Here is a 26,769-nt window from a genome sequence, read left to right on the forward strand (position 1 = left end):
ACCAATGATGGTGAACACTGGTGCGACATACGCTTGTGTCACCTCACAGCATGCCTCTCGTCTCCCCGGTCAGGACAATTTATCAGATTATCAGGCAGTCAGATGGACTTAAACCACAGACACTATCGAGTGGACAAGGAGAGGAAACAGCCAGCGCCACACACAGCAACCACTCAGCTGTGCGCACACGCACGCGCACACCAACGATACGGTCCTCTCATTTGGAAAATGTGTGTAACCCATCAGCCAGAAGCTCTGCATCAAGTTCTGCGGACATCTGCAGCAGCAACTGTAAACAAGTCAACAAGACGCTTTCCTGTTAGCCAACCGCTCCCAGCAGCCATGGAGCGAAGCTGGAGTCCCGTTACCGGCATGAAACACGCGTCGCCTGCCCGCGTTAACTGACTTTAAAGCCCCTTACCCTTCCGACAGTCCACCAGTGGGCTGACGGGTAGTTTACTGTTGTTTATTATTGTTCTGCCTATGAGCTACTTCATGTTTATACTCACCGTTAGCTAAGATTCGCCTAAATCGATGCGAAACGTTTCAAGCTATAATCACAACAGGAGACACAACAAACAGCAACCGCGGACAAACAACCATTTTTAAAGTTGTGGTAACAAAAAGGCAACTCACCGATTTTCGTCTCTCCCGATTCACAGGTCATAACACTCCGACGAAAACGGGCTGGTAACATCCACAGAGGTCCAGACGATCCACTGCAGTATAAATAATTAGTCCAAAATATGCTAAACATCCACAGAAAGACGTTTCCTCCTTTCAAACTGACATGCGATGTGCTAGTCTGTCTATATTTTCACAATTGCAAACTTCCGGAAGCAATTCAGATTCCCGCCATCGCATCTCCAGTTACTCCACGCAGTTTCAGGTTTCAAGCGTCTCCGCTCTTGACCAATCACGATCTGCCAATAACAGAGAAGCCAATAACAGTCCGAGTTGAACAGAAGGGCCTCCTCTTCTATGTGAAGATCAAGCCAATCGCAACCGATTGCGCAGATATCTGACGTTTCAAGTAGCCAATGAAATTCTGAAAATGCCTCAGTGGATTATTTACCGCTCAGTCGCCTCAAATCAAGGATTTCTGCAATGATAGCAATATTACACACAATTAGAAGTGATGAATACAGTATATTTCCTTAATGTAAAGATATATGGCCAAAATATAGTCATAGATATCTTAGATCTGAATATAAAAGGCCAGAATGTAGATTTCATTAATATAAATATATATATATATTTCTGCAGAATTTCTGTAAATAAATATATGGTAAATTTCCTTTTATTGTGAAATTGATTGTTAAATGCTTTGTTAACCTTGGATATACTTCTGATCCTTGATATAATTCAGTGGCTCCTGCAAAACTGTAACACGCTCATGGAGGTTTATCTAGACTGAGCTGATCATTAAATCGTGCATGTTTCGGACATAACCAGACCTTCACTGTGCTCACTGCAAGAAACATGCTGAAGGTCAATATTCAGTGAGGGTTGGGGTCTATCAGGTCTTCTAGTAGCATCAGTTCTGCTGCAGTGCCCAGAACATATTCAGGTTCATGACGGAATTATCTCCTCTCCAGGCCGAGCATCACACAGGTCCTGACTCCGCAGCTAAATCACACGTTTGACTTTTAGAAGACAAACCTGAGCATGATCTTTAGCTGACGGTGTGATGCTTGTTCTTTTAGACTCAGGAGTTTCAAGAAGTCTCGTGTAGAATATTAGGCAGCCATCACCTCAAATAGATAAGGCTGTCATTCAGAATTTGTAATTGACTTTAATTAGTTTTCTAACATAACAATGTCAAAGATGTGTAAATTTTGAGGTACTTGTACTTGAGTAGTTTCTTTTCATGCCACTTTATTTTTCTACGCTGCTACATTTCAGAAAGAAATATTTAGATTTTCACTTCACTACAATAATCTGACAGCTTCGGATACTATATAAAAAAATAAAGATTTTTGCATACAAACACACAAAGAGCTTATAAATTATTATGTTTTGCTGTAAATGATACTTTAATCAATTAATTAAGTATTTGATTGACAAAATAGACTAGGGTTTAGGCTACCTGCGGTATGACAATAAGTGGGCGACATGACAAACACGAGCTCGTGAGGACTGTTTAGCTGCTAAGACCCGATATAAGCATACAGCGTATAGAGAAAGTACAGTGTACAGAGCTACTGTGTGAAAAATCAAGCGCGGACTGTAGGGGGCAGCACTGCACCCGGAGCGTCTTGTGCGCACAAAAAGATGGCCGAAGAAGATTCTGTGGGCGGGTCGCTGTGTCACTTCCGCCAAAAATACAACAAATGGTCATGCTAGCAGTGCTATGCAGTCAGTGCTGATTCCCCAACTAATTTTAGATTATATTTGTATTTAATTGACCCCACGACTCCCCTGGCAGCCGCGCACCACCAGGTCAGTCCGCGGCAGTTTTTAGCGGGAAGGCGGCTGGCTAGTTCCGGTTATTTCCACTGTGTTCGTTTAAATCGCTCACTGACGTTGGTGCTAATTTACCTGATGTTACCTAGCTAACTCTAAATGAACAGCCCTGAGCAGTTCTGGTGTTTTGATTGTGCGGAATGCTTTTGTGTTCGTTTGCGTGCATTTGTAGTATTTTACTTTACCGTATTCACTAATTTAATAACCCGTACTCTAGTAACTCTATTGCACACAGTAATCACATTATAATGTAACGTTAACCGAGTGGTTGTTGTAGCTGTTATCAAGTATGTGGTTGTGCACGACTCTAATGCTTGAGCACATCAACATCCTGTTATGAATATTTGGAAATCAACATGATCTGGAGATGATAGTAGCAGCATGTAATGTAATGTAGTAAGAACTGGACCTATTCTGCCCTTGTATTCAGAGTAAAGGAGGAGAGGAACTGAACCTATGGTGGAAAAGGTCCAGGGAGGCGCTGCCTGCTAGAACAGTAGACATGGACCTGCAGTTCTGCATGTGTTCGGTTGCTCTGCAGAAAGTCTCTTGTGTTGGAAGATCTTGGTCTCCTGCTCTTTTATTCCACCCCTCATGCAGTGGGATTGTGTGACAGTATTTGCACAGTAGCTTCAGCCACATAACTTCTTACTTCCTTTCTTGGGTTCAGCAGAACGTGAAGCAACAAACAGCCCTCATACTGATAAAAGTTCAGCTTGTACAGTGGTCCATTCCCATTGTTGCCCTCCAGTGTAACCTTATTGTGTCGAATGAATATTTCAAGAGTAAGAGTGGGATCGATGGTTAAGATTGAACTTTGATGCTTTTTGTATACAAGCCAAGAACTGAACGTAGATTTAGTTTGAGTTCCTCTAGTTAAAGGTTGCTTTGCCATGGAGGTCTCTCATTAAGACTAACATAAACATGTAAAATATGTCCCCTCCTCTTGTCCAGATCCATAGTGGCAGGTTCGGCACTCATGGAGCCATCCACCAAGCCTGGGACCAACCAGGTGGCTGACGTGGTGTTTGTCATCGAGGGGACGGCAAATCTTGGACCGTACTTTGAATCTCTAAGGAAAAATTATATACTTCCAGCTATTGAGTACGAGCGCTGAAAAACTCCACCTTTAAATTATTCTTATTCATGTTGTTGTGTCTAAATGCCTCAGTTTTATTTATTATTTATCTTTTACTGTAGATCTTTCAATGGAGGGCCCCCAGCAGAAACAGATTTTGGTGGAGATGTGAGTGTTTTATGTTCCAGTTTGCCTTCTTTGGCAGTGAATTCAGAGGACAGTTGCTTGGAGAAACATTTGTTAATATTGCTAATGTACATATTCCTGTTTCTTTTGTCCTCCAGTATGGAGGGACACAGTACGGTCTTGTGGTGTTCAACACAGTGGACTGTGCTCCGGAGTCTTATGTCCAGTGTCACGCACCCACCAGCTCTGCTTTTGAGTTTGTCTCGTGGATCGACAGCATCCAGTACGTGATTATTACAAAGCTGACTTCTTGTGGTTGCATGGCGCCTTATTTTACAGTAACAGAGATAAATGAGACAGTACGGTTGTTCAGATATTAAATGACTCTGTTTCTCCACTCAGATTCATGGGAGGTGGAGCAGAAAGCTGTAGTTTAATTGCAGAGGGACTCTCTGTGGCCTTGCAGCTCTTTGATGACTTTAAGAAGATGCGAGAGCAAATGTAAGTCTTTTTGTTTGTGCTCACATTTTTAAAGTACAGTCATCACCAAGCGATCTGTCGCTCCTGTTTGGATGTTATAAATTATAGTTTTATAAGTTATAAATTTTTGCTTGATAATGCCAAAGTATGTAGTTTGTAGTAAGTAGTTTGATGTTGACCTGCAAAGGTCAAGAAAACCATGAATAAACACCCACGTTGAAGCAGCTGCAAACAGATCTACAGACTGAACTTTCCATCCATTTTCTATATCTGACTATCCCTTTGCGTTGCGGTGGGACTGGAGCCTATCCCAGCTGTCAACGGGTGAGAGGCGGGGTACACCCCGAACCAGTCCATCGCAGGACATATACACAGACAACCATTCACGCTCACAGTCACACCTAGGGAGAAGTCACCAATCAACCTAATGAGCATGTTTTTGGTCTATGTGAGTGGAGTGCCCGGAGAGAACGGGAAGAACGTGCAAACTTTACCCCCGACCCGGGGATCGAACTGGCGACCTTCTTGCTGTGAGGCATGCGCACTACCCGCTGCCCCACCATGCCACCCCAGACTGAACTTTGCCTTTTCTAAGTGCCAAGCAGCGAGTGATGATGCCAAAGCTGAAGTGTTTTGCCTGCAGTTCCTCTGATGCCCTCCATAAGCTGCCTCCAATCAGCAAAATACCCTCCAAATTCTTAGATTAAGTCAGAGTTTTCTCTCTTTCTACTTTCACCAGAGGTCAAACCCACAAAGTGTGTGTGCTGCTGTGTAACTCTCCTCCGTACCTGCTTCCTGCTGTGGAGAGCGTCAGCTACACCGGCTGCACAGCAGAAAACTTGGTCAAAATCATCAGAGATGTAAGTTATCACTGATATTGTCTACACAATTCTATTATACATGATAGGCGAAAAGCAGAGTGTATTATTTCATTGATATTTTGATGTTTCTTAGAGAGGGATTCACTTCTCTGTGGTGGCTCCTCGGAAACTGCCCGCCCTCAGGGCTTTGTTTGAGCGGGCGTCTCCCGTCGGAGGTGTGGTTGAACCCCATCCAGACTACAGTCAGGACCCCTTCCACATGGTCCTGGTCCGAGGCATCTCACTACCTGGTGAGAAGCATCATTTACCTTGTTTGTTTGTGTGTGTATAGCAACTTTTTTAAGAGAGCTGTGTCTGTCAGCTGGTTGTAGAGCTAGTCTGCCGACAAACTATCAGTACAGCTTTAATAATAGAAGCTGTTTACCTCATTCCTCTGACTGAAGTCTTTACCTGCAGAGGTCTTTGAACTCGGTCAGCCGTTGGCGGTTATGATCCTCGATAGCTGCAGTAAATGCAGCTTTGTTTTTTGCTGTATAAATCTTAACTTACATTATGGAAACAAAGAAAGGCTCACAGCTTCTCACACAGGCAGAGGAGTTTTGGAAATCCTTGTACAGTGTAACATCTTTCATTACTGATAGTATGTTATATACTGTACGGAGCAGCGTGCAGAACAGTGTGGTTTGTTGTAGTAGCTGCACTCCTGTAAGCTTCTTATCTGCAGACACACTTTTGATCAGATGTTACAGCACTTTTTGTGTTTGTCAGGGCTGTGAATGATGAGTAAAGCTGGCGTTAATGTTGTTATCTCTCTCCTTGCATCTTTTTCTGTCTGTGTTTTTCTCTGTGGTGCTGCAGTAAATTGCTTTTTTATTATTTGTTTTCTCTGAGGTGCTTCCTCCACCAGCAGCAGACTTTTCTTCCAGTCTCCAGTCTGATTTTGTTTTTATTCCATTTTGTCCAGTTTCCTGTAATTACATCTGTACTAATATTGTTGTAAGAGACTAGTTGCCGATTTAAGATGTGTTAATTGCTGTTGGAGATATTAAAAATTGTACACATTTCCTCTGTAAGATGATGTGATTGATCGTGTGAGGGCGTTCTTTAGTTTGCAGTGGCTACAGCAGGCGTAAATACAGACTTTCTAATGGTCACTCCTACACTTTTCTGTGAGTAGGAGTGAATTCTGTGTCTCACCCTTCACTTTTAGTAGAGCACTATTTTGCTCCTTCCTCAGGACTTCAGAGCAACTCCCAAGTTTACACCTTAAAACTGTAGAAAGGCTCTGAACTCGTCCCGTTGTCTGTCTCCAGTCTCCTCAGGTGGAGGACCCGGGCCGCTCAAACCTGGCCTCCCTCCTCAGCTGCTGTCTGCCAGTCAGCCTGCTGGTGGAGCTACGCAGCCCCCTGCGCCCATTAACACCCACTTTAATCAGGTAACGGGCAAGCAGCCACACAGCGTGAGGCCGCCTGGAGACTAATTCCTGCCGCCTGCTGCTGGCTCTGTTTCAGACAGTGGTGCTTATGTTCCCTCCCTAAAACGTTTTAACCAGCATTGTCTTCTTTTAATCTGCTTGCTGACAGAATCCGCCCATGACTCCTGCTCAGATGGCTGCACAGAAGGCAGTGGAGGCAGCCAACAACCAGAAGAGTCGCTGTGAGTTAGCAGTGGACTCTGTGGGCTTTTGTGAACAGTTTCTGTTGAGCGAAGCTTTTATTCTCCATGTCTGCGTACTGTCTGTGTGACTGTACAGTACAGTACAGCTGACTGTCATTTCTTCCTGGAAGACGTTTTTTGGTATTTCTGTCCTTTTTCCACATTTCGGTTTTTGCTAGATTCACCCTGAGTGACCTATAACAGGATCTTTGATTAGTAAAAATCAGAGTGACCAAAAACAAGTGTGGAGGTCAGAATGAAACGTCTTCAAAGCAGTCGTCTGTAATGGCTGTTGCTTTTAAAAGCGGTGTCTGTTTTTAAAATAGGATGTTTTGTTGTGTCCCTCCCCTGCGTCCAGTCCCAGGATTGCACAGTCAAGGTCCTCAGTTCACCACGCAGCCCACCATCGCGTCGGTCTCAGCGGGGAAGCTCAACCAGCCCAGCATGTCGACAGTCACCACGTCAGCGCAGCCCATGATGTCACAGCAACAGGTCGCTCCCAATCAGCAGCAGCCAGTCCCACCCCCAGGACAGCCTGCACCCAATCAGCAGCCACAGGCGCCACCTCAGCAGCAGCCCACGCCCAATCAGCCCACGGCGCCTTCAGCGCAGCCCAACATGGTGAGTTATGATTATCAGGATAAAAGCAGTAAAGCCTTCAGCGTCTGTTTTTCTCTGTCCGTGTGATGAGACTGACCTGTAACTTGACATGTTATGGGGGTGCAACGCTTTATTTCCAAGATGGCACATAAACACAAAACACAGCAGCTGAAGGAATGATTCAACATTTTGGGAGACACACTTTCTTTCCAAGAAGATCGATACCGCTCTAATATCTGCCTGGTAAACACGAGGCCAGCAGCTGATTATCTTAGCTCAGCATAAAGACTGGAAACAGGTTTTTTTCAGTTGCAGTATTATGAGGGATTATCTCAGCAGAGACTGCAGGAAGTCACTGTGCCCAACCAAGAAGCAGTCTGTGAAAGCCCGCTGTGTTTCTGGACAATGTGTGACTGCGAGCTGTAGCTGAAATCAGTTCCTAAAATGTCGAACTGTTCCTTCAGTAATGCAGGACATGCTGTGGCCGTTATTTGACTGTAGATTTAAGATTGTTTGTACCTTTTCATGCTGTTAATCCAAACCACTCAGGTTAGTAAAACACAGTGTAAACAAAGAACTTCACAGATTATGAGAATCTGGATTACATCTGGATTAGGCTCCTGTCCTGTGGCTGTCTGACATCTCCTCACTGCTTTCTAACATTTGCAGAATTACCTTAATTGTCTTCAGGGGGAGCTGTTGCTCCAGTTTAAAGTACCAGCCATGCTTTTGTTGCATCTCCTGCTGTAAAGTCACATTGCATTCAGTTTTCTGGTCTTACTCCATATATTTACCTCCAGGGCCATCAGTTGACTCCATGTTGCATTTTACATCCCGCTTTAGGGCTTTTCATTTATTTACTGAGCTCTAGTAAAGGTAATTACATCATCGTGCCCCCTCTAAGCTTTTATCTGCCCGGAGATGAAGGTCAGGCACACATGGTTAATGGTGGTCCTCTCATAAAAACATGAGTGATTATCTGACCAACCACAGAACGGACAACAAGGTCGTGTCATTAGGGCTGCAGCTAACGATTATTGTCCTCATCAATTAAAACCGGGATTATTTTCACGATTAATCGCCTGCGAAGTGTCACAAAAATCACAATTTCCCAGAGCTGAAAGACTGAAACGGTTAATTAATTATCATAATAGCTGGTAATTAATTTTTTTTTCATTGGATTATTTGAGGAATCGTTGCAGCTCTGAATGTTAACACTGCCTGACCTGCCACCGAGTCAAGTGACACAGTCAAATGATTTAAACACAAAAAGATAATTCGATAGAACAGATGAAGTTAAGACAGATGTGAAACAAATAAAAACAAAAGAATCCTGAAGTCCGTCGAGCCTGTGACGGGAGGCTCGTCGCTCACGTTAAATAACCCGTCGCCCTCAGCTGAAGACTTGTTTGCTATCCTCCCCTCGTGTAAACGCTGTCAGTGTTTAAGTCATACTGATGTTTTCAAATGTAAGTGGCTCTGCTCGAGTTAGAAACCAGAGAAGCAGCTTTCATCGGCGATGTCGTAGCACCAGCTGCCTGGAGCCCAGTGTGCAGACTAACACGCTGTCTGAAGTCTAAAATCAAAATGAATTTTAAATGTTAGAACTGCTAACAGATCAAAACACCACCGTATTCCCTTTTCCCTAGAAAATCATTGTGGGTGCAGCCATTGTTGTTTTTCCTTCATTCATTAATTCTTCTCTCTGTTCATACGACGTTCTTATGTTAATATAGATCCAGTTGTTTCAAGTTAGCCAAATTCAGATTTAATGATGACAGAACTACATATTTTATATTATTAGCTGAATGAAAATCATCTGTTAGTCTGTGGTTTTTCCTGTTTCTGGCTCGGAGGTCTGTCCTGCTTTTAAAATGCACCGGTTGATGACATGTAACCCTCTCCTCTTCTATCTTCTTCACAGCCTGGTGTGCCTGGACCTCAAGGCAATGCAAATCCAATCGGGCAGCCGCAAGGTGTGGCCAATAAGATTGTAGCATGGACAGGTGTTCTGGAATGGCAAGAGGTAAAGCTCAGTGGAAGTCCGACTTTGAGTTGGTGCAGAGTGTTGGAGCTGGAAACTGAAGCGTTTAAAGAAAGTGTTGTTAAGACCCGTCCCTGCAGTTTAATTCCAATCACCTACAGCACGAACAGCTGAATGTTAGTGGTCGTTTCCCCCCAGAAGGCACAAACCAGTGTTTAGGATTAAACCTCGGCGCTCTGGCTCAGGTGAAAGCCTTCCTGGTTCAGAGGTTCCCAACTTTCAGAGCACAGAGAAACACACTCACTCGCTTTCTCGACTAGAGTGAGAGGAGAAGATTGATACCACTGTCCAGCAGCCAGTTAGCTTAGCTTAGCATAACGACTGGAAGCAGCCAGCGTAGCTCAGGCTGGTTTTGTGTAATTGTTGTTGTTAAAGTTGTGTGTTTTGGAAGTTGCTGGTTTCCTGCCAGCCTCACAGCGACCACATGACCTCAGGAGGAATATCTAACACTTTCATCAGTGAGCTGTGGGTGCTGATAGGTAGATATTGTTACCTTTAGACAGAGCCAGCTAAGCTAAGCTAAGCTAAGCTAACTGACTGCTGGCTCCAGCCTTATATTTACTGGACAGATGTAAGAGAGGTATCGATCTGCTCATCTAACGCTCTGCAGGACAAAATCGGCACGTTTTCCCAAAAGTCTGACCGTTGTTTTAGTTAACTTTGCTGGTCTGATGTCCCAGCTGGACATCAGTCTGTATGAGGCAGAATAAAAACCAGCAGGACCTGATAACTGATCCCGTGATCATCGTCAGTGTCTGGGACCGGCCGCTGTGGTAAGTCTTAATAACCACCTGTCATTGATTGTCTTACAGTGTGATTAATTGCACATCATTTCACTGTCCTGGTGCTGTTTGTTTGGCTCGAGGTCAAATCGATTCAGTTTACAGTGGCAGTGCTGAGCCAGGAAAATGGATGTTAATGGCTTTTATGCGACACTCATGAGGCCTTCAAGTGTTTGTGTTTGGTGGACAGACTCGGATCAATCGCCTCCATCGACTACGGCCTCATCCTCCCTCTTCTCTTTGTCAGAATTATCTGAGTCAATTAAACGGACAGGAATAAGAGCGGGAAACTCGGGAAACTCTAAACCTTCAGCACGTACGGCGGAGTGGACAGATCAGCCGCGTGAAACGTCTTGTAATCTGCGATTTCCTCCTCTGGTTCACTCATTAGGCTTCCGGCTCTGTAAGCGATTCTCGTCTGGAGTGATCTGTGATGTTGAGGAGAATTACAGCGCAGACACTAAAACTCGGCTGAAGGAATAGTTGTTGATAAAAACTCTGGAGGGAGATGCCAGCACACTTGGCTCTGTGTGCTGTTCTGGCTGACTTTCAGTCAGTTAATTCCTGAAAGCTTTTGTTGTCTAAAATGTGGGGTAACTCCCCGCAATGGTTTCCCAACATTAGCTTTTTCTTTTTTCCACCACTTTGAGGCAGATGCATGTGAATCAGATTGTTTTATTACGGTGTGTATTTTCACTCCTGCATGAGAAAGCTCTGGGAATAAAGAAGCCGTTTATCTGCAGGGCCCGGCACAGTACATTTGTAATGAACAGCAGTGACAACAGTAGGCCTGACTAAAATGTGACTGATTGATCATTGATCCTGTATCGATGCCCTGAAGATGAAGAGTGCCGGCTTTCCCCACTGGGGTTTCTGTATTGATGTGCTTAGAAAGTACTTCTTTTCTCCTCTCATTCTTGACATTTTGCTCGGGAGCAGGTCTTTAAAAGTCCATCCATTCATCCGTTTTTTAATTGCTTGTCCTGATTGGGGTCACGATGGCAAAAGGGTGAGCAGGGCTGCCCACATCTGCTTTTCCTCCGCAATATTCTCCAGCTGCTGGAAGGATATAATCCCCCAGCATGCCCGGGGTCTTCCCTGTTCATTCCCGGAGCGCCTCCAGAAGGAGACTGTCGGGAGGCCTCTTCATCTGAAACGCCTCAGCGTATTTGTCACACAGACTGAGACGACCCACGGCTGAATCGACCCTCACCCTGTACAGTAAATAACTTTTCCGTCCCTCCTTTCTGGGCCGTAACCTCCACCTCCTGTCAATCCTGTCGGACACGCGAGCACAGCCGCTCTCTCCGTGGGAAATAATGGGCTCACACAGCTCTCACCAGGAGTGTAATTGGCACCAATAGATCACAACAGCGTCTCATAATCAGGCAGCGCCTCTGCACTTATTAGATTTTCCACTTTTAATGAACACATGTAGACAAAAGTTTGTCCAAAAGTGGAAAATTCACTTGCTTTGAATTAGTGGTGGAAGAGTAAAAATCCGAGGCTGGACAGACATTTGGAGTCTCCTGTCCAGGACTTCACCGTGGGCTGTGTCAGGGACTGTTCTGGACTCTAAAGCAGTTAAAACACACCATCCAGTCTCCTTTAAACTTAAAAATCTGTACGTGTGAATTTTCTAAAAATACTTAAATGTGTGAAAAGCAGTAGTTTTTTTCCCACACAGTGTCTGGCTTCCTGAGGTCCACTCTAAACTTAAAGGGACTGTGGAGTTTTGTTTTTTTTTAACCAAAATGCATTGTGTGTGCTTGCAGTCTAACATGTCGAGTGCATTTCTTCCCTCATTTACAAAGATTTGCTTTAAGTATTTTAAACCCAGCGTTGTTTACAGCTTGCGGTCTTCTTCTCTGCCTTTGCTGGCGCATTGCAGCACACCGTGTTACCACCTCCTGCACACCAGTGGAAAAGTGTGAAACCATTAGCAGGAAGTTGTCCCGTGCGTGCACACTCACGTGCACGCAGAACAAAATCAGGACCCAACAGCTCTGTAGCATCACCAGAGGTCTAAAACTCCACAGGGAATTTTTAATGCGGTTCAGCCTCAGTTCAACAACATGCAAACAGGTTTTTCATGCTGTCATAAACTTTTTAAACTAAAGCTAATTTTCTGTTATTCTTGTGCAAAATTTGAAATATTAGCTTGTTGGATCGAGAGTGTGGTGTCTCTGACAGGTCATAGTCAGTATTTTAAAGACCTTAAAATCCCGCAGGACACCTGTAGAGTAATGTTTTCCATCTGCTCCTCCAGCTGTCGTCCAGGCTCTCTTTCTAACTGTCCTCCTCTTCATGTGTCCGTCCTCTCTCTCCATCATTCCCTGCAGAAGCCTAAAGCCTCCTCTATGGATTCAACCACCAAGCTGACGCGTTCTCTGCCGTGTCAGGTGCACGTTAACCAAGGGGAGAATCTGTGAGTAGCCCATCAGAAACTATGGACTTACTCTGCAGTGAAGGGTGGGTTGTCTCATGCTCACAGTTGCTGTTGTGTCTCTAACCAGAAACACGGACCAGTGGCCACAGAAGCTCATCATGCAGCTGATTCCTCAGCAGCTGCTGGTGAGACCTTTTTCTCGCTTTTGTTTTCGCGTGTGTCAAAGTGTTGTGGCGGCTGTTATTTGCAGCGGTGTTTTGTGTATGAATGATGCATAACTAAGCACGCTCTCGCTCTCGCTCTCTTTTTCTGCAGACAACCTTAGGCCACCTCTTCAGAAACTCTCGAATGGTTCAGTTTCTCTTCACCAACAAAGACGTGGAGTCGCTGAAAGGCCTGTACCGCATTATGGCCAACGGTTTTGTAAGTTTTCGTGCACTCCGCCGTTCCCTGAGCCTTAAAACGCGGTTCCCTTCATGCCCCAGTCTTGTCCATCATTCAGTATACCTCAATACATTTTCCATGAGTGGGAGCTGAGTGCAGGTCCCACCTCTGGCCAGTAGTTGGACTGAACGTGGAGCTGTGCTGCAGTGTTGTGGTAAAGACTCTAGAGGGGGTTCCAGGCCATACATTTAGCCACTTTCAAGTGTGATAATATGATTTTAAACATGCTTTGTCATTATTTGAAAAAAATAAACAAACTTTCATTAATTGGTTTTGATTCAGTTCCAGAATAATGATCAGGGTTTTGCCAGTGTGGTGAATTGTTCATCAGGTAACATCATTGAGAAAAGTCAGAGGCATTAATACTCCTCAGTCCAGCTGAGCTCTGCCTCTTTTCCTCAGTGTGATTTACTGCCCAGCGAAAGCAGTGTGAATCAACGTAATACCATTTGCATTCAATTTATAAAACCGATATGTTTGATTGGGCAAAGGAGCTCAGGACTAGGTTATGTCCCCAAGCCGCAGCCTGTCCCACAATTACACCAGAGTCCCATGTCAGAGTCTGACTCTGCCCTTTGACCCTCCCTGCAGGCCGGCTGCGTCCACTTCCCCCACACGACCTCGCCCTGCGAGGTGCGGGTGCTGATGCTGCTCTACTCATCCAAGAAGAGAATATTCATGGGCCTCATCCCCAACGACCAGAGCGGCTTCGTCAACGGCATCCGGCAAGTCATCACCAACCACAAGCAGGTCCAGCAGCACCGAGCGGTGAGTGGCGATGGGAGGAGGGAGTGGAGCTGGTGGGAAGGTTTCAGTGTGGACTGTGGAGTGGGGAGACCAGAAGGAGGTGATCATGAGGAGGCATTATCGAGGGGCACCCGGGAATTGATGTGCATTGTTTACGGCGTTAAGGTGTATTGTTATTGACATTTCATTTAGCCAGCCTTGTATCTTCACAGCAGCCACTAACATCTCTCACTCTAGCAGAGGCTAATTGGACTAGCATTAGCTAAATTCCTGCTGCAGCATTAGCTGCCTGTTGCTCTCACCTGCGTAAGAGACTGTGTTTGGTTATTGTTTATGATAAATATACTGTGTTAACCGCTTTTCTTAATGCAATCAGCATCCGCTTCATTAGGCACACCTATAATACTCAGTTTCAGCGGGTTAGTCAGTTGACGTCAAACAAATTAGAAAATGTTTGGCAAGCGATAAATTTTCCATTTTTAAGCAAACATTTTTTAGATTTTTAGTCAGAAAAAACAAGCAAATTAAAATATGTCACCTTGAGAAACTGGGATTTTTCTCACATTTCTTCCATTTATAAACCAAACACGAATAGAATAAATAATCAGCAGAAGCTATCAGTAATGAAAAAGAGCTGCAGCCATGGTCTGATTACACCTGTCCTGTTCTACAATACAGCGTGATGTCATTTCACCGTCGACCAGCGACGAGGTGAAAGAACTTCATCAGAAAGATAAATTCACGCTAGTGGCTCCGACATCTGTGCTGCAGTCTGAAAACGTAGAAACTTGTCAGATTCACCTTTTAAACAAAGAACAACTCTGGTAGACATGAATTTTTCAGTTCAGGCTGCCCAGATGTTAACATTACATGAGACACGCCGCAGGAGAAGCGGTGGAGTGGCAGCGGCGTGCGCCAACCTTTAGGGACATCTACATCCTCCAGCCTCTGTGGTGAAGGCGGACCAAGCCTTGTCTCCGAGTTCATCGCAGGTTACAAACGCTGCTGTCTCGTCCACATGCCATGACAATTTGACTTTCCCTCTCCGCTTGTCCTCGCGCCTGGAGACGGGGTGCTTTAAAATGTGTCCTCTGCATTGGCCGTCTCTTCCAGCGCAGGGCTCCAGTCCAGCTGCCTCCACCGTGGAGGATGGTGCACAGCATCCAGTCAGGGCGAAGCAGCACGTCTCCATTTAAAAACCAAGCCACTTGTCAGGTTTACACGACTTAGATTACATTTGTCCTCGCAGTCTGCTCTCATCAGCGGTGACGGCGCTTGTTTACTCACCCTGCTAATTTTTTTTTGTCTTCCCAAAAGCGCTTCAGTCCTATATGTAACCTGAAGCCGTGTGTGTGAGCATCAGAGCGTTTAGAGAAGGCAGAAGACATGAAATTGTAATGAAGATTTTTTTTTTTCTGCCTCTTGTGTATCATCACATATTCAGCGCTGCATTGCTAATAGGGAAGCGCTACAGCAATCTTAACGTAATTAAAATTTCAATTTGGACCAGTAGTCAAGGTTTCTCTGTGCAAAGCCCTGGAGTGGCATTCTTTGGGAACGAGATTGCAGCTCGTTCTGTTTACAGCGAGACAAAATGGAATATTTTTCCCTGAACAGTGAGGTGCACCCTAAATCGTGATCCGGGATTTTACAGGTTACTGGGTTAAAGACGGGAGATAAATCATAGACAGGAGAAGAGAGGAAGGAGGCGGCTGCTTTGTTGGTTCCCTCAAAAGACCTAAAGCTGTGTGTTGTGCTGCTAGTGTTGGTCAGAAAACACAGCGCGCATTAGCTCAGTCCCACAGTGATTTGCTCAGATTCAGCCAGACGGATGGGTGGAGGTGTTTTTCCATCACGCTTTCTTATCAGAGTCTGTAGTTAATAATTTGTGCTTATAGGAGGGATGAAACCCCCCTCGTCCTCCACGTCTCGCCTTCAGCGTGGAAACACAAGCCGCCACGGCACAGATTCACATTTTTAAGCAGTTACATCTGTCTTGTCTGCTTCCTTTCTGTTTTTTACAGGACTGTGCAAATGAAATGTGAACTAGAGTCAGAGTTTTCACTGTCAGGGAGTGTGTCTGAACCTGCCTTACAGGTGTGTTTCCACAGTCTGTCAGCAGGTCAGCAGCAGCAACAGGTTGCTTTCCGTCTTCGTGCTTGCCGTCTGAACACTGGATGGATATTGTATCCAACTTTTTTTCAATCCTTCAGTCGAGAAGCTTCAGTTTGTTTTAAACTGTGAAATCAAAAATAGCAAACACCTCAGCAGGTGGTGCTGGAAGTTAAACCTCCACTGGTGCATCGTCGCGTTTATGTTTGTGTTTGCTTTCCATCTGCATAAAGAAGGCGAATATTTGGTTTCAGCACAACACTCTCAGGGTTGTTAGCACAGTAAACATCCATTACATGCGGAAAATATGTTGACGGAAAATATAGATTATAGAATCATTTCAGCGATACAGAAATGCCAGAATTTATTCATTCATGTGGACAAGAAGGTTGGTCAGAGCGTCAGCCATGTTTAAGTGATATGGGACAACATCCAGTGTCCTCTTTTAGTGGGAAAATACAACATATTTGTTCCTAAAAACGACTAACTTTGGAGGATCCCCTCTTGATTAGTCTAAAATTGCTTTACGGAGGAATCTATTTGGGGCCAGTATGAGGAAGAACAATTATAGCAGCCAGTGAAGCTTTCGGTTTACATATGAGCTTTTGAGTATTTACTTATTTAATCCTTTATTTCAACAACCTCATTGAGATCAAAATCTCTTTTTCAACATACTGCATGAGCATGCAGACAAACAACTTCAACTTCAGCATCGGTTGTTTGAAGTGCGTCACCCAGAGAGTCTTTGTACAATTATGAATCAGTAACACAACAACAGCAGAAAAGAGCACACGCAAACATACACAGTCACATAGACACACACACACACACACACACACACACACACACAGGTAATAATGTTAATATGACAGCAAGGTTGGGTTGATGTTAGTCTTGGAAATACAGAGATCATGCAGTGTAACTATAACGGGGCTGGAGTGTCAAAGTGGAAAAACAGATTTGGGTTCCCAGCCCGTGAAATCGTGAGAGATCATCGTGAACAGAAAGAAGAAGAGTTGAGAATGTGCCGTGCTAGATTTCAGAGAAGAGGAGCTCGGCGGGCAAAGGCTCAACCACCAAAAGAGTTCTTAAATCGAGGAATAGTTAAGTAAGCGGCATCAAGCCAACGTGAGGACGTCATGGAGGACATGGAAAAATAAGGCTGGAGATCTGTGAGGGAGCCGGACCTTTTAAAGCCTTAAGGCTGAGGAGAAGGATTTTGAAGTTAGCTTGTGTGAACCGGTAGCCAATACAGACATCAGTGCTGGTGTTGGATGATCTTCTTGGATGTTACAAGGACTCTGGCTGCTGGACTGATTTTTGTTGACCTTGAAGACCTGTTGTTGCTGTCTTAGTCTATTTCATAAGTTGTGAAGGCATGTATGGGAATTTCAACGTCTGATTTTGATAAAATGGGGCGTATTTGGGTTATTTTGTGGAGGAAGTAGAAAGCAGTTTATGTTACATATTTGACGTGTTTCTCAAATGTAAGAGAATACTATTCCCAGATTCTTAGCTGCACAATTTCTCAGACTCATACAGTTATCGAGGTTAACGGAAAAATCTGTAAAGAGCGATGTGAATCTTGCCGGACTAACAAGCAACATTTCAGTCAGTCTTCAGTGCATTCAAAGGCAGGAAATTAAAGCGATGGACTTCTGACAAGCATGTCTGTATTTTATCCAGCTGGGAGGAATCATTGACCATTACAGGAAGATAGACTAACTAACTAAACAGGAAATAAGAGTGGCCCGAACACCGGCCCCTGTGGAACTCCACATTTAACCTTAGAAGAAGAAGACACAGTGTTACTGAATGCAACACGTTGTGTTCTATTACTCAGGTATGCAAAATTAGGTGTGAGCCCCTGGAGACCAAGACATAGGAGGATGTGGTGGTCCACAATGCGATAGGCAGCACTGAAATCTAGCAGAACAGATGAAAGATCCATTGCAATTAAAACGTTGTTAGTTATTGGGACCGTACCAGTGAAATTCATTCAACAAAACATGGAGATGAGAGATTCGTTAAATTTTCAGTTGTACTTCCTTCTTTTCCCCATTTCATAAGACTTTCTACAAATCTCTAGTCTACCGTGTTTTTGCATTTGGACATTTGGTGTCAGGGCCGCTGAACCCTTGAATGCACCTTCAGTGGAGCTTTTTCAAACTTTTAAAAAACTTGCAAAGAGAGAAAACTGTATCTGTGCTGGGTAGCTTTAACTTGAAGGTGTTAATGAGGGCTGGAGAGGAGCTCATGCCGGGTCCACGGATATAGCTGATAAAATGTTCTGCTGCTCCATACGGCGCTGTTGGGAAATATCTTAATAATTGTTTCACTTTCTATTTCGGAGCAGCAGTTGGGCGGCGGAGGCGGTCCGATGCAGCCTGGTCAGGTCGCTCCCAACCAGAACTTCCTCAACAGAGCTCCTGGCCCCATTCCCGTCTCCCATGGCAACGTCCAGCAGCAGGTAAATGAAGCCGCTGGTTGCTGGCATGTCTGCCTGTGTTTCCACACCGGTTCCCGTCTCACACTGCCTGTCGTTGACACCTTTACTGCCCCAGGGCTCGCTGGTTTCTGCATGCCTTATTGGTAACCCTTTCCTCCACTGTCCTCCTTTTTTTTCACACTTCCACCATTCTCCCCACTCCTCCCTCTCTCTGCTCTGTCCTGTGTCCAGTCTGTGGTGGTGGGCATGCCCACTGTTAGTCAGGTCTCTATGATGGAGGAGCAGCAGAGGCAGAACAACATGGTGAGACCTGCAGTAGCCTCTTAACATACAAGCAACGTGTGTTCAGGGTGTCCACAGGTTCTGAGCTGACATTTGAAGGGCATTAAAGTATTATATCATCATCCAGTCACAGGTTTTTTGAACTGCATAGATAAGCACAGCAGATTTGTCAGCACAGTGTACTTTTTCCAGCACAGTGTCCTTTGTCAGTCCTCATTTTTGCATTGCCCATGCACTGTGTTTATTCTAAATGATTGTACGGTCAGTTCCGGCCTTTGTGGAACCTGTGGACATCCCGTGTTTTCACATTGTTAGGGATAATGTGTTAAACATGTACAGAAACACAGACACACTGTCACTCCCATCCCGCTGCTCGGCGTCACGCTGGTGGACGATTTCCTGTCAGCATGTGTTGGCTTCACCTGTTGAGTGTTCCTCCTGTAGCATGCCACCGGGAGAAAAACATTTCATTGACAACATGCATGCCTTGAGTTTGTATATTTGATTGATTGATTGATTGATTGTTTGCATTGAGCATGAGGAGACACAACCAACAGCAACTGGTCCAAACATGATGGATTACATCCACCCTGGACAACGGTTATCTTTCCTGTTTGTCCTCAACAGCTGCATTAATGTAACCTAAAAGATCATTAACAGCAGCTTCACTAGTATCAGCCTTAAGGTGGTAAACGCTCCATTATTACAGATAAACAACAAGTATTATTATCAGCATGCAAACCATCTTCTAAAAATGGCCCTGGCAGGATACAGCCAACCACAAACGAGAAAGAGAAATCTACGGGAATTTTAAATCTCAGTATCTTCATGGGCTATTTTTATTTTATTGACTAATTTATTCATCGTTGTTTTTCTTATGACATGAATGTGTTGTAAGACGTCTAAAACTTTCCTTCAGATGACCATGAGAGCAGCTGGACCCGCCAGCCAACAGCCACCGGTCAGCGGCGCTCCACCCAACCAGGTCGCACAAAGCGGACAAGCCCCGCCCCAGGGCCCCATACTCCGCCTCTCGAACCCAGGAGCAAATCCACAGCTTCGTAGTCTTCTCCTCAGCCAGCAGCAGCCAGTGAGAGTGCAGCAAATGTCTCATTCAAATAAATGTCTCATAGGTGGTGACGTGACCGTAAGCTGACGTGTCTCTCCTGTCTCCGTGTCTCTGCAGCAGGGTGGAGTCTCTCACATGTCAGGCATGATGTCCCACCAGGGTTTGGGGCAGCAGTTGGTCCATCCGACACCAGGAGGGGGGGCTCAGATGCAGGGCCAGTGGAGGCAGCCATTGGCAGGTCAGCAAACGCCCCCTGCAGAGGTGGAAGCAGTTCACAAACTTGACTCAAGAAGAAAATTTAGTATATGGGTCTGAAAATGTGCACACTGTCGGCTAATAAGGCTGATTTCTGAAAGGATGTAAAAACTACTTTAAAAACTGACGTTGCTGAAGTTAAAGGAGGTGAGTCTGCACAACAGCGGAAGCTTCAGGCGTCCAGAGTTAAATGCACAAAGAGCAGTTGTGGTCTTTTTAGCCCTTTTACCACAGATTCACACCAGACTGCCGTCCAAAGCAATCTGCTCTTTTTCTCTTTTCACAAATCTTTTCTTTCTTCCCCATTCCACGTGTCCATCTCTATCTGTTTGACTTAGCTTTTCCATCCCAGTGTGAATCTCCCACATTGTCAAACTTACTTCAATTTTTGTGCACATTGATTGAAAAACTTTGCCAAACTTCTGGTGCATTTCTGTATCGATTTGAAGCTTCAACTTTGAACATTTCCATCGCTAAAAGATTCATTTCCCTTTGGTAGCCGACTGTGGTCCCATTCAGACAAACAGAAGGTGCTCTGTAGATGAGTAACAACCTGAGAGAGCGCTGATTGGTTTTCTCCGACACCTTGTCAGTCATCGGTTGCCCTTTGTGCTTTGACAGGTGCGCTGCATCGCCTAAAAAACAGCCGCTTTGCAGTTCTCCTGCAGCATCATTCGACTGTAATGCATGCAGTTATTGTGCGTTTTTTTTAAGCAATATGTGCGAATGGGACCAAACTAGTTTTTGTCCACAGTATCGTCGTCTTGGTTTCTCGTCATTTGTTGCTCACGGTTGATTTTCTGACAGAACGACACAGCAGTACGTTCGCTTGACTTGAAATTCCCGGATGTCTGAGCTTTGATGCAGTACTTTCATGTACAAAGTACACATTACAAATGAGGTCAAAGTACCTTGATGTCGCTCACATTTCAATGTCTCTAAGTTGAAGATATAAATAGAAACTTATGGCTGCATGGGAGGAAAAAATGTGTGGTATGATTTACAAATATTGTGCCCAAAACTCCAGAACTCACTGTACTTTTACTGTATGATTGATTTTTACTGAGGATATTCAATATTTAGATAGTAGCTCATTAACAAATGCTAGTGCAACCTCTCTATCCTGTTTGAGGTCTGGTTTTTACATCAGTATCAACACTGAAAGAAGTCTCTCCTCTTCTCTCTCCACCCACCTCCCAAACATCCCAAACCCGTGTGCAGGTCAGATCCTGATGTCCGGAGGTCAGAGAGGCGCCGTACCGCAGCCGGGGATGCCTCAAGTCTCCAGTGTCATGGAGGATGAAATCCTCATGGACCTTATCTGATCGAGCATCGTGGACTCAGAAACAGGGTTTTAGTTGGATGGCAGCCGCTCGCCTGTTTGGACACACACTATACATCCACTCTGTTTCTGCTTTTTTGCTATAAATGTTCGACATAATTAAGGGACGAGTCATGAGTACTTCCTTTTTCCTTTCTTTTTTTACGGCACAGAGCAGCTGAAGTTAATTAGGGGCAGACAATGTGAGCATTAGTTTTTCATGTAAATGGTCGAACCGACAGCACGCTAATCCTCCATGCTACACACTGAATGAAGCCAAACCAGTGGAAACAGTTAATTATGTTGCTCCACTTCCCTCTCATTTCACATTCTATCCCTGAAATCTGTGTTATTTTCTCCTTTTTAATTGAGATTTTACTTTTTTTCCTCTGATTCTTTTTTTATTTTTATTATTGATACAGTTGTTTATGAGGATAAAATAAAATGAGGTGCGTAGATGCTTGAAGAAGTCGTTGTTCTGCTGTCGATGCACGTGAGGATGATGGTGCACTGGTGACGGCCGGCCACCGTCTCCGCAGTCCTGCCTCCCTCTGTGTGAATGCAGCTTGGCCCCTTAAGGTGAGAGCGAGACGGAAATAGACACAGTAATAGATAGTTCAGTGTCTTTTTCTGCCAAATAGTGTCACAGTGTTAATTTTAACTACTCCAATATGTCGTGGAACCATAGAGAGTCCCCTTGTGCCAAGTAGTCCTACCAGATGGCATCAGTTGGCCATGTTTCCCTTGGCATAACGTCCAATCAGGCTGGCCGCATGCGCACATGGCAGACACTCCACATATATGCCCGCAGTCTGCTTTCAAAACGTGCCCTCGCATGCACATATGATGCAAAGTGAGATCCTGACGTCGTGTCGTGTGCCTGAGGTTGACGTGTGCGTTGAAGCTGCTCGTGCATGGCAAGAGACATGAACTTTGCTCACGCATACGTTCGCGGCACGCTCACGCATCAGTTTGAGCAGGTTTTTTTTTTTTTTTTTTACACTTGGACACTGTGTACACACACATACACACGCACCAACAGGAAGTGATGTCAGTCCTTGTCACCTGGGAGACAGAGACGGTTGCTAAGATACCGTGACAGTGGGTTCTTGTTTCTGAGCTTTTTCCTCAGCCCCGCTTTCACATGGACTCACACAGATAGACAGTAGTCCCTCAGTGGCCGCTGTTCATCCCTCCCATCCCTTAATCACTGGCCGGCCCTCGGAGCCCGGCTTAGCCTCACTTTATCTTCCTCTCACTCACTCCCTCGCTCTCCATCTCCATCTATCTGCCTCTATCTCACTATGGAGCTATTAGCGCCCGCCTGAGCTCATAAGTTTTTCAGTATCTCTTTTATTAACAGCAGAAATGTCCACAGGTCCATGTGATGAGCTGTAGTGGTAAATAAAACGGTGGCTGAGCTGACCTCCTCGATGGTCGTGTGGAAAACATCCACCAAAGTGATTTTTTTTTAGTTGAGAAAAATAATTGCTTTATGTATATTTTTCAATATTTCTCTATTTAAACTCTGGAGTGGCAGTCTCAGCTGACACTTGGCCTCTCGGCAGGTTCAAGGAACATGAAGGTGTGATTGATTTCCAAACAGAAAGATAACTAATGGCTGTTGAGTTTCCCTCTTTTGCTCATCAGGGTTTGGGTGCCAGTGGCTGGCAGCGGGTTAAACAAAGCCCTCCATCCTCTCCTGGGGGATCCAGAGGACTCCCTGGACCAGGTTGGGTGTGAAATCCTGATCTCAAGCTCTACCGTAAATGTTTTAATTTCACTTGTGAAGCAAAAGAAAAGCTCCTACACTTTCTGCAGCAACTGGCACCCAGTTCAAACAGGACAGTCCACCATTTTCTGGGAGTGTACCATGGCCTCAGACATGGAGGTGTTGGTGCCAGATCAGTGTTTCCCTGGCTGAATAATCCCTGGCTGCCTCCGCATGACTTCTGCCATTCTTGCCTTCCTTCATCAGTCAATCAGGCATCTTATCTTGGGAGGCAGCTGGACATCACGCAAGAATCCAGCTTGCAGGCCTCAAGTCATGCACTTGTGTCTGAACCACAGTGGTTCAGACTCAGCGTCCTATGAGGAGCTGCCGTTAGCTCTAGCCGTGGTTGAGGTGTGATGACAGCCAGAAAAGTGACGCTTCGTTTGAAAACAATGGCGCCTCCTAATTCAGCATAGATGCTGAACAGATGTTTTCTCTCTTCTCCCGACTGGCTTTGGCAAAAGTTTGATTTCCCAGCTGGCAGTGCACTCCTGCTACGTCATATGGTTCATTGATCTGATTGGCTGTAGTTCTATAGATAGTAAGAAACAGATGGTTCACCCAATCATTTGCCAATGTTTTTTGAAAGTGCCTGCCCTTTTCCCAACATTTTCCAAAGACTTCTCTGCTGGTTTGGTGTAACAAGTCGTCCTGGGCATCAGGTTAGGTGGGATCCCAGACAGGTCGCCGTCTGAAGACTCCATAGCTCTCCAGAGGAACTTCCAATGCTCAGGGGGGGGCGATGGAGCAACCTTGGCGTGGCTTTCTGGGGAGGCCAGCCTGCCTGATCTGAATCCAAGTGATTTTCTACTTGTGGCCTTCTGAGCTGGCCCATCCATAGCGTAGCAACACTGAGGTGTACCTAGAACCAGAGCACCTTTGGTCAAAGGTCAGGTCATACTATCTGATCTCCATCACGTCTTGAACAGAGGAGCAGAGCTGCCGACGGGTCTCCATCAAGCGGTGGCCTGAACTGGAATCGTCTGGCTGAATCTGTTCAGGAGGGCCTGACCTGTCATTTCTAGAGGGTTTCTTCCTTCATTCTTGCGGAGGCTGGAGACACTGAAACCAAGTGGCTGATGTTCAAAGCCTTGTGGACTTGGAGATTGTGTCCCCTGGGGCATTGTGTGGGGTTGCTGTGGGAATATGGGGATGCAGGGCTGTTGATTGAGCCATCAAAGCCATCTGGGCCCTATGCACCCAAAGAGACAGACAGCATGTCCTCTATGCATAGAGGGCTTCAGGGCTTCACAAGACCTTCATTTCAGTATCAGTGCTGCAGTGCCCGTTCACAACGTGCCTGAACAGCTGAGCGCTTGGCCTGTCGAGGGCATTACAGTGGAGAGCCTGACATTATTCACTAAAGGTAGCTAGCCAACGTTAGCTTAGCAGCATTAAGTTAGCATTGAAAGTGTATATAGTTGTTTTGAGGTCCTGGTCACTGGTGTGGTGGAAATTCTTGTGAGTTGAAGGAAGGAGTTCACCAGGAACTTCAGATGTGTCCTGCAGAAGTATTTGTTGCAGGCTTGATGCATCAAGGAGAAGCTGATGAGCAACACAATGTCCACAAGTGAACCAGGGTAGTGCCGCACCAAATTCTGAAGATGTCCTTCTAACGGGGTGTATTAATACCCCAAATGTCACGTTTTCCTTTCTCCTGCTTGAATTATTCCCTGTTACTGATACTCTGTACCTGCCTTCTACATTTGTGGTACTCTATTGGATAATCAAAACCTAATTCCTTTAAAATATGACCTCAAACATTCCTCCTTGAAGTGGTCCGGTCTCTGTGTGTACAGTTTATCTATGAGACCTTGGCTACCTCCATAGTAAGAACAGGGGGAGAGACTTCCTATCTGCTGTCTGCTCAAATGGTCTCTAAATATTATGTTAATGTGTCTCTGTCTGCGGTCTCTGTGTTGTCCAACCTTGAGACCTTTGGGCACCTAAGTGTACAGAAGGCCTGTGATAGAAAGTTCCCTCACAGCTGGAAGTAAACCTGTGAGCGGAAAAGCATCGCACACTCTCGCCTCCTTCAAGATCCACAGTCAAGAGGCCTTCAGCGGATCAAAATGGCCTTTTAAAGAACAACACAGTGACAGAAGCTACAGCCAAACACATAACTGAGACCTCCACATGAGGTATGAGACAGTCTTTGTCTCTTTGGAGTTATCACATAGTTAGTTTTAAAAAGCAATTTTGATTCGCTGAAGGCCTCTTGATGTTTCTCACCCTAATGGTTGAACGTAATTATCTAATCACCATCGGATGGTGATCGGATGGTGATTAGACCATTAGACTGGGGCGTGGCCTGTTCAATGACTGGGTCTTACTATGATTGTGGATCTTGAAGAAGGCCTGAAGGCCGAAATGTCGCCTAATAAAAGAAATGAATCTGTAGCCAGAGTGGGCAAAACCTCTTTTCTAGCCTTGTTCAGTAAAACCAGCTCCACTGTGAGAGAGGGTTAACCCTCGCCCTGCTGTGTGTGCACACACTGTACACTGTTTTCATAGTCCAGTGCAGTTTGAAGCCACAGTCGCCAACTCGTTTAAACTTGTGCATGCGTACATCTGCAGCAGGGCCTGCAGGGCAATGTTTCTCAGCTTTGCAGAGAACCTACAGTGGCCCTGAGGGTCAAAACACAACAACATTTCACAACACTCATTGACAATTCACAGAACACAACATTTCAGAAAACATGACATTTCAGATTATAGAAGTAGGAGGACTGGATTGGACAGAACCCAAGTCCCTGGCAACAGTTCAATGTCATTTCCTGTTTCTATTATGTACTTCTCTCAGCAGTGTCCTCGCACAATTTTTAAACTGAGTTTGAAGGGATGGAAGAGGAGATTTAAAACATCAAAGGATATGATGAAATTCTTGATATGCTTTCAACGATGATATCAATCAATCAATGATATTAAAATGTCTCATGAAACCTTGAAATACAGTGGCCCCCGAGGGTCAAAACACAACAATGTCTTAGATCACAGACTGGGTGGGACAGCGCTTGAACAGAACCCAAGATGATTCACAGTTTATCCAGTGGATGTTAAGGCGGGTTGGTGCTAGATTAGATCAACCAGAGGGCTCAAACTCTACGCTGCTGCGATTGGTTGTGATCTGGATGCATGTTAGCATGTGTTAGCATGCGTTAGCGTGCCATCTCGTACAGCTCTGGTAAAATGGCCCTTCTGATGCCAGTTGAAGAGACAGTCTTCTCCATCCCGTGTCTTTCAAGCATGCTTTCAGGGTACAACTGCAGTAAAAAAATAAAAACATTCCAGTTCAGTTCTGGGTCAAATAACACAAACAAAACAAACAAAAAGAAAAAAATAACTGAAGTAACTCAGTACGGTAGATACAACTTAGGTATTCCACGACTCAGGATGTGCACTCGAGTGTACCATAAATGCTTAAAGAAGTACATCACACTTCACTGAATTCTGAAACTTTGCCCCAAATCAGCTTTGCAATTAGCAAATTTAAAGATTATTCTATGTTTTTTGCATAAAAATTAGAGATACTGTAGATTTTTCATAATCTGTGATCATTTTCTTTAGAGCAGGTGACACCTGAACTACCAATAAATTATAAAGACAGACACATGAATTCACTCAGCGCTGACCATCAATAACAGCATCTGATTGGTGGAACTCTTTAGGATTGTGCAACGCGAGAAACTAACCAATAAAACAAAGCTGAATCCAGTGTGCCGTCGATCAGAGCTCACTCTGCCTGCTCTGCATTGTAAGGTTGAAATATTTAATTTGAAATTACTAAATCCCCTACAATGACTGAATTTGACCCCCCGGAACCTGATGTAGACCACAATGCAATGCGGCACCGCTCACTCTGCTGCTCTGACTA

At 44.9% G+C, this 26,769-nt stretch overlaps 1 protein-coding gene across 2 annotated transcripts; it reads left to right on the forward strand.

Moving 5' to 3' along the window:
• Window positions 1-2,321: 2,321 nt before the first annotated feature.
• med25 (mediator complex subunit 25) lies at window positions 2,322-21,585 on the forward strand. 2 transcript variants are annotated; one of them, XM_070981836.1, is made up of 20 exons: window positions 2,322-2,442; window positions 3,421-3,570; window positions 3,667-3,712; window positions 3,829-3,953; window positions 4,073-4,171; window positions 4,890-5,010; window positions 5,105-5,261; window positions 6,285-6,406; window positions 6,555-6,627; window positions 6,986-7,248; window positions 9,152-9,253; window positions 12,396-12,481; window positions 12,570-12,627; window positions 12,758-12,865; window positions 13,478-13,654; window positions 18,102-18,215; window positions 18,426-18,497; window positions 19,396-19,566; window positions 19,663-19,783; window positions 21,022-21,585. In XM_070981836.1, the coding sequence occupies exons 2-20, from the start codon at window positions 3,446-3,448 to the stop codon at window positions 21,123-21,125; spliced, it is 2,244 nt and encodes a 747-aa protein (XP_070837937.1). In that variant the 5' UTR covers window positions 2,322-2,442; window positions 3,421-3,445; the 3' UTR covers window positions 21,126-21,585. The 2 variants fall into 2 exon arrangements, with proteins under 2 accessions (XP_070837937.1, XP_070837938.1); XM_070981837.1 differs by lacking the exon at window positions 18,426-18,497.
• Window positions 21,586-26,769: the final 5,184 nt, after the last annotated feature.

This window comes from Chaetodon trifascialis, chromosome 15, assembly GCF_039877785.1.
Source record: "Chaetodon trifascialis isolate fChaTrf1 chromosome 15, fChaTrf1.hap1, whole genome shotgun sequence".
In the NCBI taxonomy this organism is placed as follows: domain Eukaryota; kingdom Metazoa; phylum Chordata; class Actinopteri; order Chaetodontiformes; family Chaetodontidae; genus Chaetodon; species Chaetodon trifascialis.

What these genes read in the sequence shown, in the direction of transcription:
- med25 (XM_070981836.1), top strand. Translation starts at nt 3,446, where the DNA reads ATGGAGCCATCCACCAAGCCTGGGACCAACCAGGTGGCTGACGTGGTG. An exon ending in CCGAGGCATCTCACTACCTG is followed by an intron (nt 5,262 to 6,284) that starts GTGAGAAGCATC and finishes GTCTGTCTCCAG; the next exon opens with TCTCCTCAGGTGGAGGACCC. An exon ending in GTGTTCTGGAATGGCAAGAG is followed by an intron (nt 9,254 to 12,395) that starts GTAAAGCTCAGT and finishes CATTCCCTGCAG; the next exon opens with AAGCCTAAAGCCTCCTCTAT.